This window comes from Rutidosis leptorrhynchoides, chromosome 3 (assembly GCF_046630445.1).
Source record: "Rutidosis leptorrhynchoides isolate AG116_Rl617_1_P2 chromosome 3, CSIRO_AGI_Rlap_v1, whole genome shotgun sequence".
In the NCBI taxonomy this organism is placed as follows: domain Eukaryota; kingdom Viridiplantae; phylum Streptophyta; class Magnoliopsida; order Asterales; family Asteraceae; genus Rutidosis; species Rutidosis leptorrhynchoides.
Window position 1 is genome coordinate 434,789,317 of NC_092335.1, and position 27,879 is coordinate 434,817,195.

The 27,879-nt window shown below is 33.2% G+C and overlaps 1 protein-coding gene and 1 non-coding gene across 2 annotated transcripts; one reads left to right on the top strand and one right to left on the bottom strand.

The window, feature by feature from the left end:
- Positions 1 to 17,820: 17,820 nt before the first annotated feature.
- LOC139901484 (F-box protein SNE-like) lies at positions 17,821 to 18,279 on the top strand. Its single transcript, XM_071884193.1, has one exon. The coding sequence runs from the start codon at positions 17,821 to 17,823 to the stop codon at positions 18,277 to 18,279; it is 459 nt and encodes a 152-aa protein (XP_071740294.1).
- Positions 18,280 to 26,389: 8,110 nt separating this feature from the next.
- On the bottom strand, positions 26,390 to 26,478 carry LOC139903665 (small nucleolar RNA snoR109). Its single transcript, XR_011778473.1, has one exon. It is a non-coding gene; the product is annotated as a small nucleolar RNA snoR109 (small nucleolar RNA).
- Between the last annotated feature and the right edge of the window lie 1,401 nt (positions 26,479 to 27,879).

The window sequence follows — 27,879 nt, forward strand, 5'->3', positions numbered from 1 at the left end:
AGTATCATCCCTAGTATACTTATTTTTTTTATTTTTTTTTATTTTTTTTTGTAATTTGTAATGATTGATACGTTTAATACTTTTGTTAATATTGTAATAGTTTTTATAATTGTCTAACTTTTATTCTTAGATTTTAATAATTTTTGAATGTGGGGTAATATACCAAACTTCAAAAATATGTATATATGGTTGCAGTTTATCTTATGTACACAACAGGGTAAAACAACGTATTTTCAAAGACTGGCATTAAGTTCAGCAAAAGAAACTAATTTTGACGACAAGATGCAAAATATATGTGAAATAACAACAAGACGGAATGAACAAATGATGTGCACCATTTATCATTCAGCAAACAAACGCCAATATATTTGGAAACTTTGGTAAAAATTTAATCATTTTCACACAAATCACCCTCAATAATTTAAATTATTCCTGATTTCTTGCAAATGAGGGCATTGCAAGATCTTAAGTGTGGGAAGGGGTTAAATTCTTTCGGATTTTAAAATTTTTTACTTTATACACTTGGTTACCATTAAAAATACAAGTAAAGCAGTAGTTGTATTAGAATCTAGTGCTCTCTGATAAAAAAAAGAACAGCCCTAGTCTTATATACTAACTACCCAATTCTAGTAAAAATTTTCAAAATTTTCAATTAAATGAACTCAAAATCATGTTTATACATATTTATGAACGATAAAACTAGGTTTTAACACCGAAATTATTGTTACCTCGGAAAGGACATAAATTGAGAAACAAACTAAAATGTTAAAATTCATTTAAAATGGAATAGAGGACGATAAAAAGGAAAATAAAAGCCAAGTGTGGGAAAATTTACCAAGTTATCTTAAACATATGTCACATATATCTGTAACAAATAACTGAAAATACTTTTGTTTTGGACTAAATTAACTATTTTAACCGATGAAAGAAAAGAAGAGATGGATCTACACGATGAATCAATTCCATCATTAAAAGGAAGTAAAGTCTTCCGAAAAAGAAACGCGCTTCTTGATTTAGGTCATGCAGTTGTCATCCAGACCAGCTGTAGGTTGACGAAAAATCTAGAAAAGTCATCACTAAAATCAGCAGGAAATCCACGGACCTCAGCATTAAACAGGGTCGCCAAGTGGTCAGATTTATCCTAACCATGAGAAGGATTTATCTCGTACAATGGGGGGCACCATGCAAATTAGCTGGATAAGACTAATGAATCAGATCCCCAGAAAGGATAATCTCCTTAAAGATTAAAAATCAGCTTTTAAGACTGATATTACTCAATCCTTGAGATTGACCTTAAAGATTGAGAATTCAAACTCATGGAATTCAATGATATCTAAACTCGAGCTTGAACGAGAAAATATTTTGATCAAAATTACAAACCGATTTGTTTTCTGAAAACCCTATTTTCAATACGTTCATTACCATTGAACGTAAAATCCTAGGAATTCACCTGGAATTCATTAGGTCACCTGAACTAAATCGGGTGTCAACCGTAAGAACGGTGGTTGCATAGTGGTAAAAGACAGGACCTTGTGCCATACCGAAAAAAAAAAAAATTATTATAAGGGTGAGCTTTACTATTGCTCCTACCAAGGATAGTAATTGCGTCCGACACGTTATAGACCATAATTAAAAGCATATCAGGGGACATTGCCTTAACAGTTGCTTGTTCAACGCTTTCCTTTCAACCGGACGGTAGTTTACCGAAAGGTAATATACGGGACAAGTAAACTGGACGTGTTGCTTTCCAAATACAAGGTTAGCAAGTGGATGACACAAAACCGCAAGTTTTGAGCTAAAATTTTCAAATCTGAAACCCACCAAACCCACAAAAATATTTTGCAAACACCGGTAAAGGGTTATTCCGGAAAACTTATCTAGGGTAAAAACTAGATTTAATTTTCAAAAGATCAAATGTTTTCATAAAGATCCAATTTCCTTAATGGATCTAAATTTTTATAGTCATGTGGGACTGTAACCATATCGTTACTACCATTGTTTATACAGCCGTATAGAAATCACTGATGTACAAAGTGTGAAGAATAAAGAAGTGATTCTAGTATTTCAAGACGATATTGCTTGAGGACAAGCAACGCTCAAGTGTGGGAATATTTGATAATGCTAAAAACGAACATATATTTCATAGCATTATTCCTCAAGAAAGACAAGCTTTTAGTTACAATTGTTCTATTTACAAGTGATATTCGTTTAAATAATAAAAGGTGAAGACAAAAGACAGATTCGACGAATTGAAGACGCAAACGACCAAAAAGCTCAAAAGTACAAAAGACAATCAAAGAGGTTCCAATTATTGATAAGAAACGTCTCGAAATTACAAGAGTACAAGATTCAAAACGCAATGTACAAGATATTAAATTGTACGCAAGGACGTTCGAAAATCCGGAACCGGGACTAGAGTCAACTCTCAACGCTCGACGCAACGGACTAAAAATTACAAGTCAACTATGCACATAAATATAATATAATATTTAAATAATTCTTATAATTATTTATATATTATAATAAATAATAAAAACCGTCCTCCGCGACTCGCGGAGTTTGAAGAGTATTTCACCGCGAGTCGCGGAGCCCCAAAAGTCGAATTTTCCTATAAAAGCAACCGAATTCTGATCGCAAATCATCATCTTTTTTTCTCCTCATTCATACGATATATTTATATTTATAATTTATATTTTAATTTTAATTTTAATTATAATTCTAATAATAAGGGTATGTTAGCGAATATTGTAAGGGTGTAAGTCGAAATTCTGTCCGTGTAACGCTACGCTATTTTTAATCATTGTAAGTTATGTTCAACCTTTTTACATTAATGTCTTGTAGCTAAGTTATTATTATGCTTATTTAAAACGAAGTAATCATGATGTTGGGCTAATTACTAAAATTGGGTAATTGGGCTTTGTACCATAATTGGGGTTTGGACAAAAGAATGACACTTGTGGAAATTAGACTATGGGCTATTAATGGGCTTTATATTTGTTTAACTAAATGATAGTTTGTTAATGTTAATATAAAGATTTACAATTGGGCGTCCCTATAAATTACCATATACACTCGATCGGACACGATGGGCGGGGTATTTATACCAACGAATAATCGTTCATTTAACCGGACACGGGAATGGATTAATAGCCACTAGAATAATTAAAACAGGGGTGAAATTATGTACAAGGACACTTGGTATAATTGATAACAAAATATTAAAACCTTGGGTTACACTCAGTCGACATCCTGGTGTAATTATTAAACAAAGTATTAAAATCTTGTTACAGTTTAAGTCCCCAATTAGTTGGAATATTTAACTTCGGGTATAAGGATAATTTGACGAGGACACTCGCATTTTATATTTATGACTGATGGACTGTTATGGACAAAAACCAGACGGACATATTAAATAATCTAGGACAAAGGACAATTAACCCATGGGCATAAAACAAAAATCAACACGTCAAACATCATGATTACGGAAGTTTAAATAAGCATAATTCTTTTATTTCATATTTAATTTCCTTTATTTTATATTTAATTGCACTTCTAAATATCGCATTTTTATTATTATTGTATTTAATTGCACTTTTAATTATCGTACTTTTTAATTATCGCAAGTTTATTTTATCGCACTTTTATTATTTGCAATTTCATTATCGTTATTTACTTTATGCTTTAATTTAAGTCTTGTATTCATTTTTAATATTTTACATTTGGTTTTAACTGCGACTAAAGTTTTAAAATCGACAAACCGGTCATTAAACGGTAAAAACCCCCCTTTATAATAATAATATTACTTATATATATATATATATATATATATATATATATATATATATATATATATATATTTGTATTTTTATAAAAGTAAACTAATATAGCGTTAAGCTTTGTTTAAAGATTTTCCCTGTGGAACGAACCGTACTTACTAAAAACTACACTACTGTACGATTAGGTATACTGCCTATAAGTGTTGTAGCAAGGTTTAAGTATATCCATTCTATAAATAAATAAATATCTTGTGTAAAATTGTATCGCATTTAATAGTATTTCCTGCAAAAATTTAATAGTATTTTATACCACTCCGCTACCGCATCACTACCTTTACAAAAACGACTTGTAACTTATTTTTCTGACTATAAACCTATACGTTTTCTATTTAGATTCATAAAATATAGTTCAATATGAAACCATAGCAATTTGATTCACTCAAAACGGATTTAAAATGAAGAAGTTATAGGTAAAACAAGATTGGATAATTTTTCTCATTTTAGCTACGTGAAAATTGGTAACAAATCTATTCCAACCATAACTTAATCAACTTGTATTGTATATTATGTAATCTTGAGATACCATAGACACGTATACAATGTTTCGACCTATCATGTCGACACATCTGTATATATTTCGGAACAACCATAGACACTCTATATGTGAATGTTGGAGTTAGCTATACAGGGTTGAGGTTGATTCCAAAATATATATAGTTTGAGTTGTGATCAATACTGAGATACGTATACACTGGGTCGTGGATTGATTCAAGATAATATTTATCGATTTATTTCTGTACATCTAACTGTGGACAACTAGTTGTAGGTTACTAACGAGGACAGCTGACTTAATAAACTTAAAACATCAAAATATATTAAAAGTGTTGTAAATATATTTTGAACATACTTTGATATATATGTATATATTGTTATAGGTTCGTGAATCAACCAGTGGCCAAGTCTTACTTCCCGATGAAGTAAAAATCTGTGAAAGTGAGTTATAGTCCCACTTTTAAAATCTAATATTTTTGGGATGAGAATACATGCAGGTTTTATAAATGATTTACAAAATAGACACAAGTACGTGAAACTACATTTTATGGTTGAATTATCGAAATCGAATATGCCCCTTTTTATTAAGTCTGGTAATCTAAGAATTAGGGAACAGACACCCTAATTGACGCGAATCCTAAAGATAGATCTATTGGGCCTAACAAACCCCATCCAAAGTACCGGATGCTTTAGTACTTCGAAATTTATATCATGTCCGAAGGAGGATCCCGGAATGATGGGGATATTCTTATATGCATATTGTGAATGTTGGTTACCAGGTGTTCACCATATGAATGATTTTTATCTCTATGTATGGGATGTGTATTGAAATATGAAATCTTGTGGTCTATTATTATGATTTGATATATATAGGTTAAACCTATAACTCACCAACATTTTTGTTGACGTTTTAAACATGTTTATTCTCAGGTGATTATTAAGAGCTCCCGTTGTCGCATACTTAAATAAGGACGATATTTGGAGTCCATGCTTGTATGATATTGTGTAAAAACTGCATTCAAGAAACTTATTTTGTTGTAACATATTTGTATTGTAAACCATTATGTAATGGTCGTGTGTAAACAGGATATTTTAGATTATCATTATTTGATAATCTACGTAAAGCTTTTTAAAACCTTTATCTATGAAATAAAGGTTATGGTTTGTTTTAAAAATGAATGCAGTCTTTGAAAAACGTCTCATATAGAGGTCAAAACCTCGCAACGAAATCAATTAATATGGAACGTTTTTAATCAATAAGAACGGGACATTTCAGTTGGTATCCGAGCGTTGGTCTTAGAGAACCAGAATTTTGCATTAATGTGTCTTATCGAGTTTGTTAAGATGCATTAGTGAGTCTGGACTTCGACCGTGTTTACTTGAAAAATGATTGCTAAACAAATTTTGTTGGAAACTATATATTTTTAACATGTGAATATTCTGTGATATATTAATCTCTTAACACGTTTGATATTATGTGATAGATGTCTACCTCTAGAACAAGTCCCATTGACTCACCTAATAATAATGAAGAGTCAAATGTAAATTGGAATGATTCGTGGACTGATTCACATGTTCCCGAAGAGGAACCGGAAGAAGAGTCGGAACCGGAAGAAGAATCGGAACCGGAAGAAGAATCGGAACCGGATGAAGAAATAGAACCGGTGGGGGAAATAATAAAACGGTTAAGTAAAAGAAAATCCTCAACCAACCGACCAAGGTTAATTATGGTCAATGGTGTTTCCACCAAGGAAGCAAAATATTGGGAGGATTACCAATTCTCCGATGAATCGGATTCCGACGAGAATTCCGATGATGTTATAGAAATTACCCCAACTGAATTTAAAAAGGCAAAAGAAAATAATAAGGGAAAGGGCATAAAAATAGAGAAATCTAATTCCAACCCCGATGAACTTTATATGTATCGTCAACCCCCGAAGTCCTTAAGTTGTAACAATGACCCGGGAACCTCTAAACCACCAGGTTTTTCTAAACCAATGTGGAAAACGACGGCTCGTATTAGGGGAACATCGTATATCCCTAGAAACTTGGCAAAACGAACCAAAATCGAAGAAGAAGAAACAAGCGAGTTGGAATAAGATAGTTGTATTCGTGTGGTGTAATATATGTAATATAGTGTGCTTATGCTTTATGATATATGTAAAAATTGCTTGTATTAATAAGTATTTTTTTTATGAATCTAACTCTTGTCTATTTTACAGTATAAAAACACAAAATGGATAGACAACCCAATATTTTAAGAGACCTACCCGGAGACATGATTGATGAAATCTTGTCTAGAGTCGGTCAGAATTCTTCGGCACAACTATTTAAGGCGAGATCAGTTTGTAAGACATTCGAAGAACGTTCCAAGAATGCCTTGGTTTATAAAAGGCTTTCGTTCGAAAGATGGGGGATATCACATTGGGAAATCCATAAGTTATGATGTGTTTACTTTGACGCATATATTGCGGGGAACCCAAATGCTATTTTACGCAATGGGTTAAGAAATTATTTTGACTCAATATATCCGAATATTGTACTTCATGATTTAGAAAAAGCGGCTAACATGCAACATAAAGAAGCATGTTATGCTTACGGATTAGTAATGTTCGCTTCTCACCAAAGTGAGAACAAGAACATCGGGCTACAACTATTAAACAAAACGTTTCCACAAGTGACGGAGTCGGTAATTGGGGTAAGAAATGAGGTTTTTAGATTGTTACGGGACTGTTGGACATTACGTAACCCTCGTCCCTTTGACGACGTTACAATACGCTGTCTTATCAACGGCCATAACGGTTATGTTCCACAAGACCAAGGATGGGAAGTAATCCTAGTAAAACCAGGATGCATGACTTGTTTCTGGACGTATGAATTACGTGTCTTTATTGCCTTTGCTGAACGACTTGTGTACTAGCTAGAATTATCTTCACAACCATCTTGTATCAAATTTATTGTGTGCTATATTTCATGCTATATGTAAAATAAACGGTATTGTAAGTTTGTAAAATATTGTGTAAAAGTTTGAACGCGAAATATTATTATAATCAGTTTTTCATATAGAATTGTAGTAGTTGAATTGTATATTAGCTACTAAGTATGAACTTAACGGGTAGGTACTACCCGAATTTAAACTTATAAAACGCTAATATGAAGAAAAAGCTTTTATAAATGAGTTCATATTATGCTACGAAATACTATTAACTACTCTTAATATTCTGTATGATTAACTTGTTCCATTTGACTATTTTGAAGGAAATGGCACCGACTACTCGACACACCGTGAATATGAATGAAGAGGAATTCTGTACTTTTCTAGCTTAAAACATAGCCGCAGTACAGGCTGCGCTACATACCAACAATAACTTTGGATCTAGCAGTACAGGAAATCGTGTAGGATGCACCTACAAAGAATTCACTGCCTGCAAACCTTTGGAATTTGATGGAACCGAAGGACCGATCGGATTGAAACAGTGGACCGAGAAGGTCGAATCGGTGTTTGCCATAAGTAAGTGTACTGAAGAGTATAAAGTGAAGTACGCTACGCATACCTTCACAGGTTCTGCGTTAACATGGTGGAATACCTATCTAGAGCAAGTGGGACAAGACGATGCGTACGCACTACCGTGGTCAGCATTCAAGCACTTGATGAACGAGAAGTACCGTCCCAGAACCGAGGTCAATAAGCTTAAGACAGAACTTATAGGGTTACGAACCCAAGGATTTGATATTACCACGTACGAAAGACGATTCACAGAATTGTGCCTATTGTGTCCGGGAGCATTCGAAGATGAGGAAGATAAGATTGACGCGTTTGTGAAAGGATTACCGGAAAGAATCCAAGAAGATATAAGTTCGCACGAGCCCGCCTCCATACAACAGGCATGTAGAATGGCTCACAAACTAGTGAACCAGATTGAAGAAAGAATTAAAGAACAGACTGCTGAAGAGGCCAATGTGAAGCAAGTCAAAAGAAAGTGGGAGGAAAACGGTGATAAGAATCACCAATACAACAACAACAGCAATTACAACAATAATCGCAACAATTATCCCAACAATCGCAACATCAATCGCAACTACAACAAACGGCCCAACAACAACAACAACAACAACAACAACAACAACAGCAGCAGCAGCAACTACAACAATCATCCCAATAATAATAATAACCGCAACAACAACAACAACAACAACAACAACAACAACAACAACAACAATCAGAAGCAGCTATGCCAAAGGTGTGAAAAGTATCACTCGGGGTTCTGCACCAAATTTTGCAACAAGTGTAAAAGAAATGGTCATAGCGAGGCGAAGTGTGAGGTCTACGGACCAGGGGTTAATAGAACGAAAGGAACAAATGGTGTCGGAACGAGTAATGGCGGAGCAAGTAGTGTCGGAGCAAGTTATGCCAATGTAGTTTGTTATAAATGTGGAAAACCGGGCCACATTATTAGAAATTGCCCGAACCAGGAGAACACGAATGGACAAGGCCGCGGAAGAGTTTTCAATATTAATGCGGCAGAGGAACAGGAAGACCCGGAGCTTGTTACGGGTACGTTTCTTATTGACAATAAATCTGCTTACGTTTTATTTGATTCGGGTGCGGATAGAAGCTATATGAGTAGAGATTTTTGTGCTAAATTAAGTTGTCCATTGACGCCTTTGGATAGTAAATTTTTACTCGATTTAGCAAATGGTAAATTAATTTCAGCAGATAATATATGTCGAAATCGAGAAATTAAACTGGTTAGCGAAACATTTAAGGTTGATTTGATACCAGTAGAGTTAGGGAGTTTTGATGTGATAATCGGTATGGACTGGTTGAAAGAAGTGAAAGCAGAGATCGTTTGTTACAAAAATGCAATTCGCATTATACGAGAAAAAGGAAAACCCTTAATGGTGTACGGAGAAAAGGGCAACACGAAGTTACATCTTATTAGTAATTTGAAGGCACAAAAACTAATAAGAAAAGGTTGCTATGCTGTTCTAGCACACGTCGAGAAAGTACAAACTGAAGAAAAGAGCATCAATGATGTTCCCATTGCAAAAGAATTTCCCGATGTATTTCCGAAAGAATTACCGGGATTATCCCACATCGATCCGTTGAATTTCAAATAGATCTTGTACCAGGAGCTGCACCAATAGCTCGTGCTCCTTACAGACTCGCACCCAGCGATATGAAAGAACTGCAAAGCCAATTACAAGAACTTTTAGAGCGTGGTTTCATTCGACCAAGCACATCACCGTGGGGTGCTCCTGTTTTGTTTGTCAAGAAGAAAGATGGTACATTCAGGTTGTGTATCGACTACCGAGAGTTGAACAAACTTACCATCAAGAACCGCTACCCACTACCGAGAATCGACGACTTATTTGATCAACTACAAGGCTCGTCTGTTTATTCAAAGATTGACTTACGTTCCGGGTATCATCAAATGCGGGTGAAAGAAGATGATATTCCAAAGACTGCTTTCAGAACACGTTACGGTCATTACGAGTTTATGGTCATGCTGTTTGGTTTAACTAATGCACCAGCTGTGTTCATGGACCTTATGAACCGAGTGTGTGGACCATACCTTGACAAGTTTGTCATTATTTTCATTGATGACATACTTATTTACTCAAAGAATGACCAAGAACACGGTGAACATTTGAGAAAGGTGTTAGAAGTATTGAGGAAGGAAGAATTGTACGCTAAGTTTTCAAAGTGTGCATTTTGGTTGGAAGAAGTTCAATTCCTCGGTCACATAGTGAACAAAGAAGGTATTAAGGTGGATCCGGCAAAGATAGAAACTGTTGAAAAGTGGGAAACCCCGAAAACTTCGAAACACATACGCCAGTTTTTAGGACTAGCTGGTTACTACAGAAGGTTCATCCAAGACTTTTCCAGAATAGCAAAACCCTTGACTACATTAACGCATAAAGGGAAGAAATTTGAATGGAATGATGAACAAGAGAAAGCGTTTCAGTTATTGAAGAAAAAGCTAACTACGGCACCTATATTGTCATTGCCTGAAGGGAATGATGATTTTGTGATTTATTGTGACGCATCAAAGCAAGGTCTCGGTTGTGTATTAATGCAACGAACGAAGGTGATTGCTTATGCGTCTAGACAATTGAAGATTCACGAAAAAAATTATACGACGCATGATTTGGAATTAGGCGCGGTTGTTTTTGCATTAAAGACTTGGAGGCACTACTTATATGGGGTCAAAAGTATTATATATACCGACCATAAAAGTCTTCAACACATATTTAATCAGAAACAACTGAATATGAGGCAGCGTAGGTGGATTGAATTATTGAATGATTACGACTTTGAGATTAGTTACCACCCGGGGAAGGCAAATGTGGTAGCCGATGCCTTGAGCAGGAAGGACAGAGAACCCATTCGAGTAAAATCTATGAATATAATGATTCATAATAACCTTACTACTCAAATAAAGGAGGCGCAACAAGGAGTTTTAAAAAAGGGAAATTTAAAGGATGAAATACCCAAAGGATCGGAGAAGCATCTTAATATTCGGGAAGACGGAACCCGGTATAGGGCTGAAAGGATTTGGGTACCAAAATTTGGAGATATGAGAGAAATAGTACTTAGAGAAGCTCATAAAACCAGATACTCAATACATCCTGGAACGGGGAAGATGTACAAGGATCTCAAGAAATATTTTTGGTGGCCGGGTATGAAAGCCGATGTTGCTAAATACGTAGGAGAATGTTTGACGTGTTCTAAGGTCAAAGCTGAGCATCAGAAACCATCAGGTCTACTTCAACAACCCGAAATCCCGGAATGGAAATGGGAAAACATTACCATGGATTTCATCACTAAATTGCCAAGGACTGCAAGTGATTTTGATACTATTTGGGTAATAGTTGATCGTCTCAACAAATCAGCACACTTCCTGCCAATAAGAGAAGATGACAAGATGGAGAAGTTAGCACGACTGTATTTGAAGGAAGTCGTCTCCAAACATGGAATACCAATCTCTATTATCTCTGATAGGGATGGCAGATTTATTTCAAGATTCTGGCAGACATTACAGCAAGCATTAGGAGCTCGTCTAGACATGAGTACTGCCTATCATCCACAAACTGATGGGCAGAGCGAAAGGACGATACAAACGCTTGAAGACATGCTACGAGCATGTGTTATTGATTTTGGAAACAGTTGGGATCGACATCTACCGTTAGCAAAATTTTCCTACAACAACAGCTACCATTCAAGCATTGAGATGGCGCCGTTTGAAGCACTTTATGGTAGAAAGTGCAGGTCTCCGATTTGTTGGAGTGAAGTGGGGGATAGACAGATTACGGGTCCGGAGATTATACAAGAAACTACCGAGAAGATCATCCAAATTCAACAACGGTTGAAAACCGCCCAAAGTTGACAAAAGAGCTACGCTGATATTAAAAGAAAAGATATAGAATTTGAAATTGGAGAGATGGTCATGCTTAAATTTGCACCTTGGAAAGGCGTTGTTCGATTTAGTAAACGAGGGAAATTAAATCCAAGGTATATTGGACCATTCAAGATTATTGATCGTGTCGGACCAGTAGCTTACCGACTTGAGTTACCTCAACAACTCGCGGCTGTACATAACACTTTCCACGTCTCGAATTTGAAGAAATGTTTTGCTAAAGAAGATCTCACTATTCCGTTAGATGAAATCCAAATCAACGAAAAACTTCAATTCATCGAAGAACCCGTCGAAATAATGGATCGTGAGGTTAAAAGACTTAAGCAAAACAAGATACCAATTGTTAAGGTTCGATGGAATGCTTGTAGAGGACCTGATTTCACCTGGGAGCATGAAGATCAGATGAAGAAGAAATACCCGCATCTATTTCCAGAAGATTCGTCAACACCTTCAACAGCTTAAAATTTCGGGACGAAATTTATTTAACGGGTAGGTACTGTAGTGACCCGAACTTTTCCATGTTTATATATATTAATTGAGATTGATATTTACATGATTAAATGTTTCCAACATGTTAAGCAATCAAACTTGTTAAGACTTGATTAATTGAAATATGTTTCATATAGACAATTGACCACCCAAGTTGACCGGTGATTCACGAACGTTAAAACTTGTAAAAACTATATGATGACATATATATGGATATATATATAGTTAACATGATACTATGATAAGTAAACATATCATTAAGTATATTAACAATGAACTACATATGTAAAAATAAGACTACTAACTTAATGATTTTTAAACGAGACATATATGTAACGATTATCGTTGTAAAGACATTTAATGTATATATCATATTAAGAGATATTCATACATGATAATATCATGATAATATAATAATTTAAAATCTCATTTGATATTATAAACATTGGGTTAACAACATTTAACAAGATCGTTAACCTAAAGGTTTCAAAACAACACTTACATGTAACGACTAACGATGACTTAACGACTCAGTTAAAATGTATATACATGTAGTGTTTTAATATGTATTTAAACACTTTTGAAAGACTTCAATACACTTATCAAAATACTTCTACTTAACAAAAATCCTTACAATTACATCCTCGTTCAGTTTCATCAACAATTCTACCCGTATGCACCCGTATTCGTACTCGTACAATACACAGCTTTTAGATGTATGTACTATTGGTATATACACTCCAATGATCAGCTCTTAGCAGCCCATGTGAGTCACCTAACACATGTGGGAACCATCATTTGGCAACTAGCATGAAATATCTCATAAAATTACAAAAATATGAGTAATCATTCATGACTTATTTACATGAAAACAAAATTACATATCCTTTATATCTAATCCATACACCAACGACCAAAAACGCCTAAAAACACTTTCATTCTTCAATTTTCTTCATCTAATTGATCTCTCTCAAGTTCTATCTTAAAGTTCTAAGTGTTCTTCATAAATTCTATAAGTTCTAGTTACATAAAATCAAGAATACTTTCAAGTTTGCTAGCTCACTTCCAATCTTGTAAGGTGATCATCCAACCTCAAGAAATCTTTGTTTCTTACAGTAGGTTATCATTCTAATACAAGGTAATAATCATATTCAAACTTTGGTTCAATTTCTATAACTATAACAATCTTATTTCAAGTGATGATCTTACTTGAACTTGTTTTCGTGTCATGATTCTGCTTCAAGAACTTCGAGCCATCCAAAGATCCGTTGAAGCTAGATCCATTTTTCTCTTTTCTAGTAGGTTTATCCAAGGAACTTAAGGTAGTAATGATGTTCATAACATCATTCGATTCATACATATAAAGCTATCTTATTCGAAGGTTTAAACTTGTAATCACTAGAACATAGTTTAGTTAATTCTAAACTTGTTCGCAAACAAAAGTTAATCCTTCTAACTTGACTTTTAAAATCAACTAAATACATGTTCTATATCTATATGATATGCTAACTTAATGATTTAAAACCTGGAAATACGAAAAACACCGTAAAACCGGATTTACGCCGTCGTAGTAACACCGCGGGCTGTTTTGGGTTAGTTAATTAAAAACTATGACAAACTTTGATTTAAAATATGTTATTCTGAGAAAATGATTTTTATTATGAACATTAAACTATATCCAAAAATTATGGTTAAACTCAAAGTGGAAGTATGTTTTCTAAAATGGTCATCTAGACGTCGTTCTTTCGACTGAAATGACTACCTTTACAAAAACGACTTGTAACTTATTTTTCTGACTATAAACCTATACTTTTTCTGTTTAGATTCATAAAATATAGTTCAATATGAAACCATAGCAATTTGATTCACTCAAAACGGATTTAAAATGAAGAAGTTATAGGTAAAACAAGATTGGATAATTTTTCTCATTTTAGCTATGTGAAAATTGGTAACAAATCTATTCCAACCATAACTTAATCAACTTGTATTGTATATTATGTAATCTTGAGATACCATAGATGCGTATACAATGTTTCGACCTATCATGTCGACACATCTATATATATTTCGGAACAACCATAGACACTCTATATGTGAATGTTGGAGTTAGCTATACAGGGTTGAGGTTGATTCCAAAATATATATAGTTTAAGTTGTGATCAATACTGAGATACGTATACAATGGGTCGTGGATTGATTCAAGATAATATTTATCTATTTATTTCTATACATCTAACTGTGGACAACTAGTTGTAGGTTACTAACGAGGACAGCTGACTTAATAAACTTAAAACATCAAAATATATTAAAAGTGTTGTAAATATATTTTGAACATACTTTGATATATATGTATATATTGTTATAGGTTCGTGAATCAACCAGTGGCCAAGTCTTACTTCCCGACGAAGTAAAAATTTGTGAAAGTGAGTTATAGTCCCACTTTTAAAATCTAATATTTTTGGGATGAGAATACATGCAGGTTTTATAAATGATTTACAAAATAGACACAAGTACGTGAAACTACATTCTATGGTTGAATTATCGAAATCGAATATGCCCCTTTTTATTAAGTCTGGTAATCTAAGAATTAGGGAACAGGCACCCTAATTGACGCGAATCCTAAAGATAGATCTATTGGGCCTAACAAACCCCATCCAAAGTACCGGATGCTTTAGTACTTCAAAATTTATATCATGTCCGAAGGAGGATCCCGGAATGATGGGGATATTCTTATATGCATATTGTGAATGTCGGTTACCAGGTGTTCACCATATGAATGATTTTTATCTCTATGTATGGGATTGTATTGAAATATGAAATCTTGTGGTCTATTATTATGATTTGATATATATAGGTTAAACCTATAACTCACCAACATTTTTGTTGACGTTTTAAGCATGTTTATTCTCAGGTGATTATTAAGAGCTTCCGCTGTCGCAAACTTAAATAAGGACGAGATTTGGAGTCCATGCTTGTATGATATTGTGTAAAAACTGCATTCAAGAAACTTATTTTGTTGTAACATATTTGTATTGTAAACCATTATGTAATGGTCGTGTGTAAACAGGATATTTTAGATTATCATTATTTGATAATCTACGTAAAGCTTTTTAAAACCTTTATCTATGAAATAAAGGTTATGGTTTGTTTTAAAAATGAATGCAGTCTTTGAAAAACGTCTCATATAGAGGTCAAAACCTCGCAACGAAATCAATTAATATGGAACATTTTTAATCAATAAGAACGGGACATTTCACAAATGGTGGACCGACGTCGAAGTTTAGGAACGAAGGGGCTGATGGGAATTCCGACGTGTTTGGGACCACAATCTTTATGGGTAGACTTGAGAAGTGTACAAAAGATATGGAACGCTAGACGTTATGCCTTTGTGACGTACTCCAATCCTTCATGTGCTCGTTCGACTGTCTCTAAACTAAATGGTTCGGGGTTTTTTTTTGGGAAAGCTATATACGTTGGATGGCCTAGGGTCCGAGCTACTAATGGCCGAAGGTTTGTCGAGAACCAGAAATGCAACTACTTCAATCTTTCGTTCAGACTCGTGCTCACGTCTGGTTTGGAGAGGAGTGTGTTGATGGTAAACAAGGCTGCTTTTGGCGTATCAAAATTGAAAGCTTTTTTGCTAAGCCGTAAGGTTTTAATTTCCTAGGTTTGTAAATTACGAGTTTACGGTTGTGTTGTCCATTGTATGAATGGTGATGGTTTCTCTAGACTTGTGGTACCATCGACTAGTTGTGAGTTTCTTGTGATAACTTGTATTTCAGTCAAAGCATCTAATTTTTTTTACATACGTCTGGATTGAAATCAGAGGGGTACCATTGACTTTTTGCTCTGATTGTAAGCCTATGTTATTTCCAAGCACTTTGGCAAAGTTTTTTATGTGGCTAATTCTTCGAACGACTTCCATTTTGCTGGTTCTCTTTTTGTTTTTATCGAGACAAGTGTTGTTAATCACATCCACGAATTGATCGATGCAACTTTAATTGATTTGAGGATTAGTTCAAATACACAGATGTGGGTTAACGAGGTAAATGATCCCAATTTGGTTAATCGTATGTTGAATGATGATTTTGATGCGGATTAGGTTTCTAAGTTGAATAGAGAATTAACGAATGTTGAGGTGGAATTTGTTGGGGCTAATGTGGATGGTATAAGGGGCAATATGGTTGATAATGGGGTTTCATGTGAGAAGGGGGCTGATGAGTTTATAATATGTTTAAATGATGTTGAATTGGGTGCTAGTGTAACGGGTCTAGGTGGGTCAGCTCCTGTTTTGACTACTGACTCGGTTTTGGCCGCTGCAGATACATGTAAATTCGTTGTTGCAGCTACCGGTTCGGATCCCCGAACCTGCAGAAGGGATGGGGCGTGCTAAGTTTGGTGTTAAGGTTAACGAGCTGGCCTTGTTCGGGGACATAAACTGAAAGGAAATCAGTTGAAGGTCGAGTCCATATAACGTACATTATTCGGAAATTGATACGCTATTGAAGATTAAGGTTTCGTCAACTAAAAAAGGAAATTGAACGAATTCGTGAATGTCGTTTCGGGGCTGGATACTTCTCAATTGAATTGGGTGGAGAAGAGATGTTTGTTAGATAATTTGGGTTTTGTAACAACGGGTAATGTTGCGGGTTGAAAGTTTTGTATTTGCACGGATGCGATGTTTGAAAGTTTTTCGGGGTTGGGTTACACATTCGAGCAAATTTTGTGAGCCTGGGTGAAAATATAAGGTCCAAAAGGTAAGGTAAAAGATAAGGTAAAGAAGAAAAGTGTGACGGATAATTCGTTTAGCTTACGGGATAGTCCAATGGACGTTGAAGATCGGAATGCGATCCAAAATTCGTTTAACGGAGATCACCAGGTCAGGTCTTGTAAGTGGTCATACGTGGGCTCGGGTTCGGATCGGTCATTAGGAAAAGGCGGTTTTTTTATGAGTTTGCAAAACGTGGTTTGAGTCCCCTTTCGGCGGGTTCTATCGGCGGTGACGGGGCCGAAAACGGGTCGACCTTTTCTTTCAAGGCTAGTGTGGGTAATGGCGTCGACATCAACAATACCGGTGACGAGGTACCTCTTTCGTGTCTCAAAGATAGAGTTGTGGATGACGGTATCGGTTACCGGAGTTTTGACTTGTTACTTTGAAGTTTTTGTTAGGGTGACAGTTGTTTTCGTTTATTTCCATATCTTTAGTATGTATTTTTGTTTGTTTTCTTGGTAGGTGGCGATGCTCGGTTTAATTAGCTTTTGTTCGTTTAGCATTCGTTAGGATCAACTGCTCTCGAGCCCGGTTGCGTCTTCTCTTGTATTTCTTGTATATTTCCTTTTCTCATTTTAAGCGAAAGATTTTATTATTAAATTTTGGATTTTATAAAAATAAAAAAAAATACTTGTTCACTGTTCTCTCACGCCCCCTTGGATTGTAGCATATTGTCATTACCCCCTTGTCCCATAGGCTGATAGGCCATAGATACCCAAACTCCTATCATCATCGCTTTACAAATAAATACCCTTCACTTCACTAGCTAGTACACATTTCACACTTAGATAAATTCATCTATAATTCCCAAATGTTGCAAATTTGTGCAACCATTTCGCTACCAATAGAGAAAAAACCAATGTTTCCAATAAATGATCACACTGACATATTAATCGAAATATTGCAAAGGCTCGATGGACGGACACTTGCCTTAGCAGCTTGTGTATGTCAAAAATGGTGTTCCATTGTTAGTGACGATTCATTATGGGAACATTTATGCTTTCAACAACTGACACCACATTTGATTCGAATTCGACCGGTTGTTTTAGCCTTAGGAGGATATAAGAGATTGTACATAGCGTGTGTACGCCCTGTGATGAGTAGACTTAAAAGGAAACGAATTAGTAACGGAAATGAGTCGGATTTGGTACGACGTGTGTGGAACCGACATGAAGTGGAATTATCGTTGTCGTTGTTTTGTGTCCAGTATTATGAGAGATTGTTTGGTGGTGAGTCTCCGGCTAAATCCCTCAAGTTTTTGCTTGTGTGAACGTCACTACTTGAACGTTTTGTAACAAAATATCGTGCAGATATTTGTATCTATGTTCCTATTTTATACTCCTTTCAGTTTATTTATGTTTTCTTAATAGTTAGTTAATAGTTAATCGTAATAATTTGAGTTACTCAGTTAAACATCTTACTTATAATAATATAATATCAATAACAATAACAATATTATCACTTTTATTATGTAGTATGTAACTGATAATTGATAACCAAGGTTGCAGAAATCGGTTCTCGGAGAGTTCTCGGCAGGGTCTCCAAAACGAGAACTCGGAGAACTCGGGGAGAACTCGACGGTTGACTTTCGGGATTTTATCGAGTTTTTTCCGAGACTTGACCGATTTTACCGAGATTTGACCGATTTTTTTGAGATTTAACCGATTTTTCCGAGAATTGACCGATTTTTCCGAGATTTGACCGATTTTTTGGTGATTTGACCGGTTTTTGGTCGTTGACCGATTTTTTGACCGATTTCAAAACGAGTTCTCGCCAGGAATGAAATTCCGAGTTCTCGCCGAGTTCTCCCGATTTTTGCAACCATGCTGATAACTGATTGTATCGATAGTACTATGGTTCATTGTCAGCTTATTAGTTAGTCATCGTAAATACGGAGTAAAACCATAGGTTTAATATTAAACCTTGTTTCCTCACAATCACTACAAAAAAATTGCAAAATGAGGACGACCTTTTTTCGGACGACATATGTCGTCTGAAAAAATACACTAAACGGAAAATTTTCTGCTTTTTTGGTTAGCTTTTCTGAAAATGTAGCTCAAACTTTCCCGGACGACACGATGTCGTCCCAAAAGTTGTATTCTTTTTTTATGTTTACTTTCTGGGAAAAAATTGTTCTAAAAGACAAAAATTTCAGCGCGCAAATTTCCAGAGCGACATATCTTCCCGAAATGTCATCCGAGAAAAAAAACCGTCCTTTTTCCTTTTATTTTTTTTCTTCCGTGAATATTATTTTTGGCTCCAGAAAGTGAAAATTTAGCGGGTAACTTTCCCGGATGACATGTCGTCCAGAAATAGCTTTTAGGACGACATTCTCAGCTGAACATGTGCGGCCTATTTAAACACCATTATTTACATTATATAACCTCACACCATCATCATTAGAGCATTCCCAAAACAGAAGCGTTCACTATGAATGCGTTATTTATCATAACTGAGGCACATTACGGTGGTCAAGATGAATTTTAGTCATATTAGTTTAATCCAGTGCATTACTTATATCTCCACCAAATTAACTCATTTTAGAAGAATACTTAAAACAATAAGAACCATTCAGCTTATAAATCAGAGCGAATAAATCTAAATATCACCGATCCATTTATATCGCAATGCAGTTTTATTAGGTCATATAGTTAAATACAAATTCCAGTAATTATTATTATTATTATTATTATTATTATTATTATTATTATTTGTTATAAAATATCTAGATTGTGTTATAAAATATCTAGATTGGATGTTAATTTTATTATTATTATATTTCTTGCATAGTAATATTTTATACTATAAATAGACATGTATGGTAACCATTTAAGGTGCACCATTTCTCTTGAAATATCAATATCAATATTTCTTCTCTCTTTTTCTCTCTTTGTTCTTATAACCATTAAAGTTAGTTATAAGCCTACTGAATTATAACACGTTATCAGCACGAAAAGCTTAGTGTAATTAAAAGATATCTCAAACGATCACGAATCACTAATCAAGGTATGAAATTATTAATAATTTTCAGACTCGAATATATCAAATTTTGGACTACTAACATTTATATTTATTTTATTTAAGTTATATATGGTCGGTTATACCACCTGAATTATATTTCTGTAATCTAACTTTTACTAACTTCACTAACATTTATATTTATGTTATTTAAGTTATATATGGTCGGTTATACCACCTGAATTATATTTCTGTAATCTAACTTTTACTAACTTCACTAACATTTATATTTATGTTATTTAAGTTATATATGGTCGGTTATACCACCTGAATTATATTTTCTGTAATCTAACTCTTATTAACTTCACTAACATTTATATTTATGTTAATAAGACCTCATGATTGTACGCAACACGTCATTTGACAACACGGTACTTTATGTACGCAACACGTCATTTGACAACACGGTACCATGGGTCGAGATTAATTCCGATCAATACGAATACGACGGGGTCTTTATATGTTATCTAACATTTATGATTACTTATGCAATTAATCATTATTTATTTCATGCATACTAATGTTTATTCTTAAATTTATAATTTTAAAAGTTAAAATAAAAAAATAGTTTGTATTTTTATTAAAAGTAAATCTTAAAAGTTAAAATAAGAAAAAGTAGTTTGTACTTTTATTAAAAGTAAATCTTAAAAGTTAAAATACAAAAAGTAGTTTGTATTTTTATTAAAAGTAAATCTTAAAAGTTAAAATAAGAAAAAGTAGTTTATATTTTTATTAAAAGTATATCTTAAAAGTTAAAGTAAGAAAAAAAAGGGGATGGTAAAATGGAATAGTTTTTTGTCAAAAATGAAGTATTAAAAATGAAGTGGTCTCCTTCTATAACTAAAAAAAAGATATATACTTTTATCAAATGAATTTTTTTGTGGCCGACAATTTCAAACACGAGTCCGTGTTTAGTTTATCAAGAATATCTCTTGCTTTGGTGAAAGGTCACGATCACGATATCAGGTGTTGTGAAAGAATTAAAAAATTGGTCAAGTGGCCTTTTAAAAACTAGAAAAAAAAATGTAAACAAAAAGTTTTTTTATATATTTATAATTTACGGGTAACGTAAAAAAAAGGAAGTTTTTTTTTAAAAAAAACAAAAAAAGTGTTTAAATGAGTTTTACAGAAAGGGGGAAAGCAAAGTAAAAAAAAAACTTTTTTCCAAACAAAGGTAAATGAAAGTAGGACTTAATACAAGAAAAAAGTAAACATCTCCTAGACGTGATAAAATCTATCAATGATAAGTATTAGACTTGATGAGCTAAATGTGACAAAAATGTTTCAACATGTCTTATGTTAATTTTCTAAAATAAGTTATTATTATTCCGAGTTTAACACATATACATATGTTAATTAAAAACAACCTTTTTGTTCTTATGTAGTGTTGGGTTGCAATTTTGGTTGTATGCCATAATTCCATCCAGTAGAGTGACAATAGAAAACTTTTGATGATAATCAATAAAAAACTTTTTTCCAAACTTGTCAAATGTTTTGTTAAAAACGTGACCGTTGAAAAAAGGAGGTTGAGTAATAAAACTTAAAAAACAAATTATTTTTTTTAAGAGTGCATCAAAATGGCCCGTTTAATAATGGGGAGTAAAAATATAGTCAAATTGTTTCAACGAACAAGGGTTCAATTGGATGTCTCTTAAAAAAAATCCGCGGGTACGGGTGATGGATCCAATGGATCCGCATCCACGACCCGCGGGTGCTATCCCTAATTGTGACAAGTACAAATCAACTAAAAGTCTAAAAAATAAATGCTCTTATAGGGACCAAATGTTCACAATAATTGCCTAAGCTAGATATGAAACAAATAGTTCATAAAAAAAAAAAAAGGTCGTTGTGCGTTTTCGGGATGATAGCCGAAATACACTTACAAAAGTAGGTCAGCCGTCAATTCTTTATGGCCATATCAACGTAGATCAATAAAATCATTTATGGTTTTGATAAAAGATTAATTAAAAATTAATTGTTTTTTGGTCTTGGATTCTCGGTAACAAAAGCAAAGGTTGTTTTTAGTTGCCACAACAAACAAGACAGAGGTTGTTGACTTTTGTTGTTAAACATGGCACAAGTGAACAATAACAATAGATTATTGTTTTTGAAAAGAATAATGATGCGTTAATTTTATTGTATAAAATAAAATTAAAGAAAATGGTTTTCATTGATGACTATGAACAAACGCAAACAAAGTGTTTGTGGTATTTGGTGATTAAAAAAAAAGTGCATCTAAAGCTTCTACTGAAAATAATATGCATCTAAAGCTTCTACTGAAAATTAATGTGCAAGGTACAACGTATAACTATATGGTCAAATTCATTTGAGCCTTCGGAGTCACAAGTATATGATGTATATATATATTACTCAATTAACAAAATAGTAAATCTAAATTAATTCATATGAATAGTAAAACGAAATTAATTAATTTACTATTCACATAAAAAAGCGCATATGATAAAAAGCGCATCGCATATGATAAAAAGCGAATATGATGAAAAGCACAACGCATATGATGAAAATCGCATATGATTAAAAGCGCATATGGTGAAAAACACAGCGCATATGATTAAAAGCGTATATGGTGAAAAGGATATATGATAAAAAAAAAAAAAAAACACATATGGTGATTTATAAAAAAAAAAAAAAACACATATGGTGATTAATGGAAAGCACATATGGTGATTAATGAAAAGTATATTGTGAAAAAGAATCACAAATGTTTCTTGAAAGAATTCAAGGTAAGATATATGAACCAATTCATCCATCATGTGAACCATTTTGATATTTCATGATTCTAATAGACGCATCTAGCGGATGGTCTCATATTTGTATGTTATCAAGCCGTAATATGGCATTTGCAAAGTTTCTTGCACAAATTATTAAATTGAGAACACATTATTCTGATTACACCATTAAAAGGATGAGACTTGATAATGCTGGTGAGTTAACATCTCAAGCATTTAATGATCATTATATATCTACAGGGATTGTTGTTGAACATCCAGTTGCTCATGTACATACACAAAATTGGTTTAGCTGAATCAATAGATAAACGCTTACAGCTAATAACTAGACAATTGATAATGAGTACAAATCTCTCAATATTTATATGTGGACATGTAAATTTACATGCTGCGACATTAATTCGCATTATACCATGTGGAAGTCGTAAATATTTTCACTTAATACTTGATTTTGGCCAAGAGCCAAATATTTTCTACCTTAAAACATTGGTTGTGCAGTGTATGTTCCAATTGTATCACCACAACACAATAAAATGGTTCTTCAAAGAAAGATGATAATATATTTTGGATATAAAACATCTTCAATCATATGATATATTGAACCCATGATGGGTGATGTTTTTACAGCACGTTTTGCTGATTGTCATTTTAATAAAACATTGTTCCCTAGATTAGGGGGAGAAATAAAAATAAAAAATAAAATGATGCTTCATGATGTGAACATCAATTAAGGTATATTGAACTCGCACAAAAGAATGTGAAACGAAAGTTCAAAAATAATGCATATGCAAGAACTTGCAAATTAATTACTTTATGCATTTACAGATATAAAAAAGTGACTAAATCATATATACCAGCGATAAATGCTCCAGCTCGAACTGAAATTCCAAAAGCTGGCAATAATGTCACTGTTGAGTCTTTGCCACGCATCAAACGTGGAAGATCAATTGGTTCCGAAGATAAAAATCCTCGAAAAAGAAAATCAGCTGATAATGAGGTAAGAGAAAGTGTTCAAGAAGAACCACAAATCAATATTCCTTCTGCAGAGGATATTGATAAATGTAAATACTAAAATTGCGATAAATTATGCAATATTATGGAACCGAAATGAAACTAAAATCTCTATGAGATATTTTCATATAATGTTACAATGACATCATGAATAAAGATGATGATCTGGAACTAAAATCTGTCATTGAATATACAAAATGGACATGATTGAGCTCAATGGAAAGGAGCAATAAGAGCTGAATTAGAATCGCTCGATAAAAGAAAAGTTTTCGGATCAATCGTTATCACTTTTAAAGATGTGAAACGTATGGGATACAAATGAATTTTTATCCGAAAAGAAATGTGCAAATGAAGTTACAAGGCAAAACTAGACTTGTAACTCAATATTTCCCACAAAGACCAGAAATGAATTAGGAGGAAAAATTATTCTCCTGTAATGGATACAATTACTTATTAGATACTTAATCAACCTGGTAGTTATTTAAATGCATCTCATGAATGTTGTTACTACTTATCTGTATGGATCACTTAATAGTGATATATATGAATATACCTAAAGGGTTAAGGTATCATAAGCATCTAATGTAAAACCCAAGGGAATATATTCCATTAAATCACAAAGATTTCTAAGTGGGTTTATACAAACGGGACGTATGTGGTATAACCGATTAAATGACTACTTGATAAAAAAAAAGGGTATAAATATAAACTTATTTTGCACGTATGTTTTATAAAAACAATGTTCGGATATGAGATCGTAGTTGTTTATGTCAATGTTCTTAACATCATATGAACAAATAAAGAGATCTATGAAATCATTCAACTTCTAAAGAATTATTTTGAAATGAAAGATCTTGAAAAAACCAAGTATTACCTTGGATTGCAAATTGAGCATATGTCTAATGGTTTACTTGTACATCAAACAACTTATACCGAAAAGATTTTAAAATATTTTTTTTAAAGACAAACTCATTGTTGTTAGATCACTCAATATTGACACTGATCTATTTCATCCTTGCGAAGATCATGAAAATTTTAACAGATCGGAAGTTCTATATTTTAGTGCAATTGAGGTTCTTATGTATCTTATAGATTATACAAGATCTGACATTTCTTTTGCAGTTAATTTGTTGACAAGGTTCAGCTCAGCCCCTAGCAAAAGACATTGGAATGGGATCAAACAAATAGTTTGATACCTTCGGGGAACTACTGATTTATAATTATTTTATTCTAACAACTCGAAACAAGATTTGTTTGGTTATACAGATGCAGATTATTTATCCGATCTACATAAAGCTAAATCTCAAACTGGATATGTATTCCTAAATGGAGGCACCGCAATATCATGACGTTCTCAAAACAAACACTTGTTGCAACATCATCAAATCATGCCGAAGTGATTGCATTACATGAAGCTACTCGGGAATGATTTTAGTTAAGATCAATGATACAAATCATTATTGATTCTTGTGGACTAGAACGCTATAAAAGCGTAACAACTATCTATGAAGATAATACAGCTTACATAATACAAATGAAAGAAGAGTATCAAAAATGACAGAACAAAACATAAATGCTGACGAGGCGCTAAAGCTATAAATGGTCTTAACGGTCATAAGTTTGATGGAAAAGAATGGTATATTGGTAAGGCTCAGAAAAAGACTGAAAGGGAATAGGAACTGAAACAACGGTTTGAACAAACCATGAAGGAAACTGTAGACAAATCACGAGGGCCAAACTTGTACATAAAAGATTTAGATGATACAGTTTCAGATGAAAACCTCAGATTTTTCTCATATACTCAAGATATCGTAAAAGACAACCAGATTAAAATGAGATACGTTCAATCAACAACTCTGCTGATCTTTATACCAAAGCACTGCTAACTGCTATTTTCAGAACACACGTTCATAATATTGGCATGAGGCATGTTCAGAAGATGTAACAACTCAGGCGTTGCCTACTTGAGGGGGAGTCAACTTTATGCTGCACTCTTTTTCCCTTAGCTAAAGTTTTATCCCAATGAGTTTTCTTTAGTAAGGTTTTTAACGAGGCAGTAGTAGTTATTCTCTAATAAAATTGTCATCCAAGGGGGAGTGTTATAAAATATCTAGATTGTGTTATAAAATATCTAGATTGGATGTTAATTTTATTATTATTATATTTCTTGCATAGTAATATTTTATACTATAAATAGACATGTATGGTAACCATTTAAGGTGCACCATTTCTCTTGAAATATCAATATCAATATTTCTTCTCTCTTTTTCTCTCTTTGTTCTTATAACCATTAAAGGTAGTTATAAGCCTACTGAATTATAACATTATTATTATTATTTGCTACTATTATTTATTATAACAGACGAAACTATTACTCGTTAGTATTAAATTTGTAATCACCAACCGGCGCAAACCGATAGCAAAAACAGAGCATATAGAATGCAAAGTGACCCGATTTATTTATTTATTTACCTTTATATCAGAAGAAAAATAATTAATGTTATTACTCTAAAGGTTAATTAACACTCGATTTAATTCTACAACCCTTCTTCGATTAATTAATAATGAAAAACAAAAATTGAAAAATTAAATTTAGTAAATAGATGTATGAAGTTCGGTAAGCAGATTTATCGACGGAAATAAACGACAACCGGCCAGTAAAACTTCAGGAATAAATATAGCTACAGCCATATTGGCAATCAAGAGAAAGATATTAATCAACCTACCCCTTGGTACAATGCAGCTAAACAATATTATTTCTTTTTCAAAACTCTAAGAAAAATATATGATATAAAAAAGGATTAACATACAAATACTTTGATGCGAAGTCTCTGTTCTGATATGAGAAACCCTAGTTTGTAAAGTCTGTTTTATAGACTTTTTTTTCCCCAGTAGGCCTAATGGGCTTGTATAGTATGTTTCATTTAAACTTGGGCTTTTAATTTAGGGTGGTTATAGGCTGATTTTAAATTATTAATAATAATAATAATAATAATAATAATAATAATAATAATAATTATTATTATTATTATTATTATTATTATTATTATTAATTTATTATTATTATTATTTAAGCGAGGAAACTCTCTTATGAATATGAATGAATGAGAACATTGGCTCCCATAGAAGGTAAAACCTCGGGTAATCAAGCTCCCCGAGCACGAGACCTGATACAGGGTGAATTGCGTATTATGCGCACCCTCTAGTCACACTCCATTTTTGAATAATTTGGCATGATCAGGAATTGAACCTGGATAGTGTACTTCATTGGACAACTCAGAAAACATCGACTTTAGCATAGAAGCCCTAACTCGTGAGACTTTTTTACTCGAAACATTAGAAAATATAATATCCTTCTCTTGTACGAATATGTTATGAATAATTAACTATAATAAACTCCCAAAAGTCCAAAACATTGTATACTTTATGCCGTATGATTAAATTTATAATAATAATAATAATAATAATAATAATAATAATAATAATAATAATAATAATAATAACAATAACAACGAGGATAAACAAACCCGCCCTTCGCTGCGGGGTGGTTTTGGTTGGTTAACGATCGATTAATTGAACATTTAAAAAATACGATTAACGGTCAGTTAACTAAATGTTTAAAAATAAAGGAATTAAAAATGAAAGGGAAAAAAGGTAATAAAAAAAGGTTTTGGTCGGTTAACGAAACGTTTTTAAAAAATGGTTCGCGGTCGGTTAAAAAAAGTTTAAAAAGTAAATGAATGAAAATGAAAGACAAAAATAGGAAGTGAAAAAAGCTATAAAAAATAATGAAAAAATGTCAAATATCCTAAGGACCCTCAAATTTGGAGCTAATTACATCCTTGCCACTATGAATAGTGACAAGGCTCATGCGTATTAGTAATGGTTTATAATTATAATTATAATATAATAATAATTATAATAATGCCTATTAGTAATATTTTATAATTATAATAATAATAATAATAATATCACTTTTTTGTTGGCTAATAATGAAACTATTGTAGTCTTTTCATTTATTCTCATCATTCTTCTCGATTGGTTCAAGCGATGGTAATCTCATTCCCATATACTATTTTTTCAATAAATCT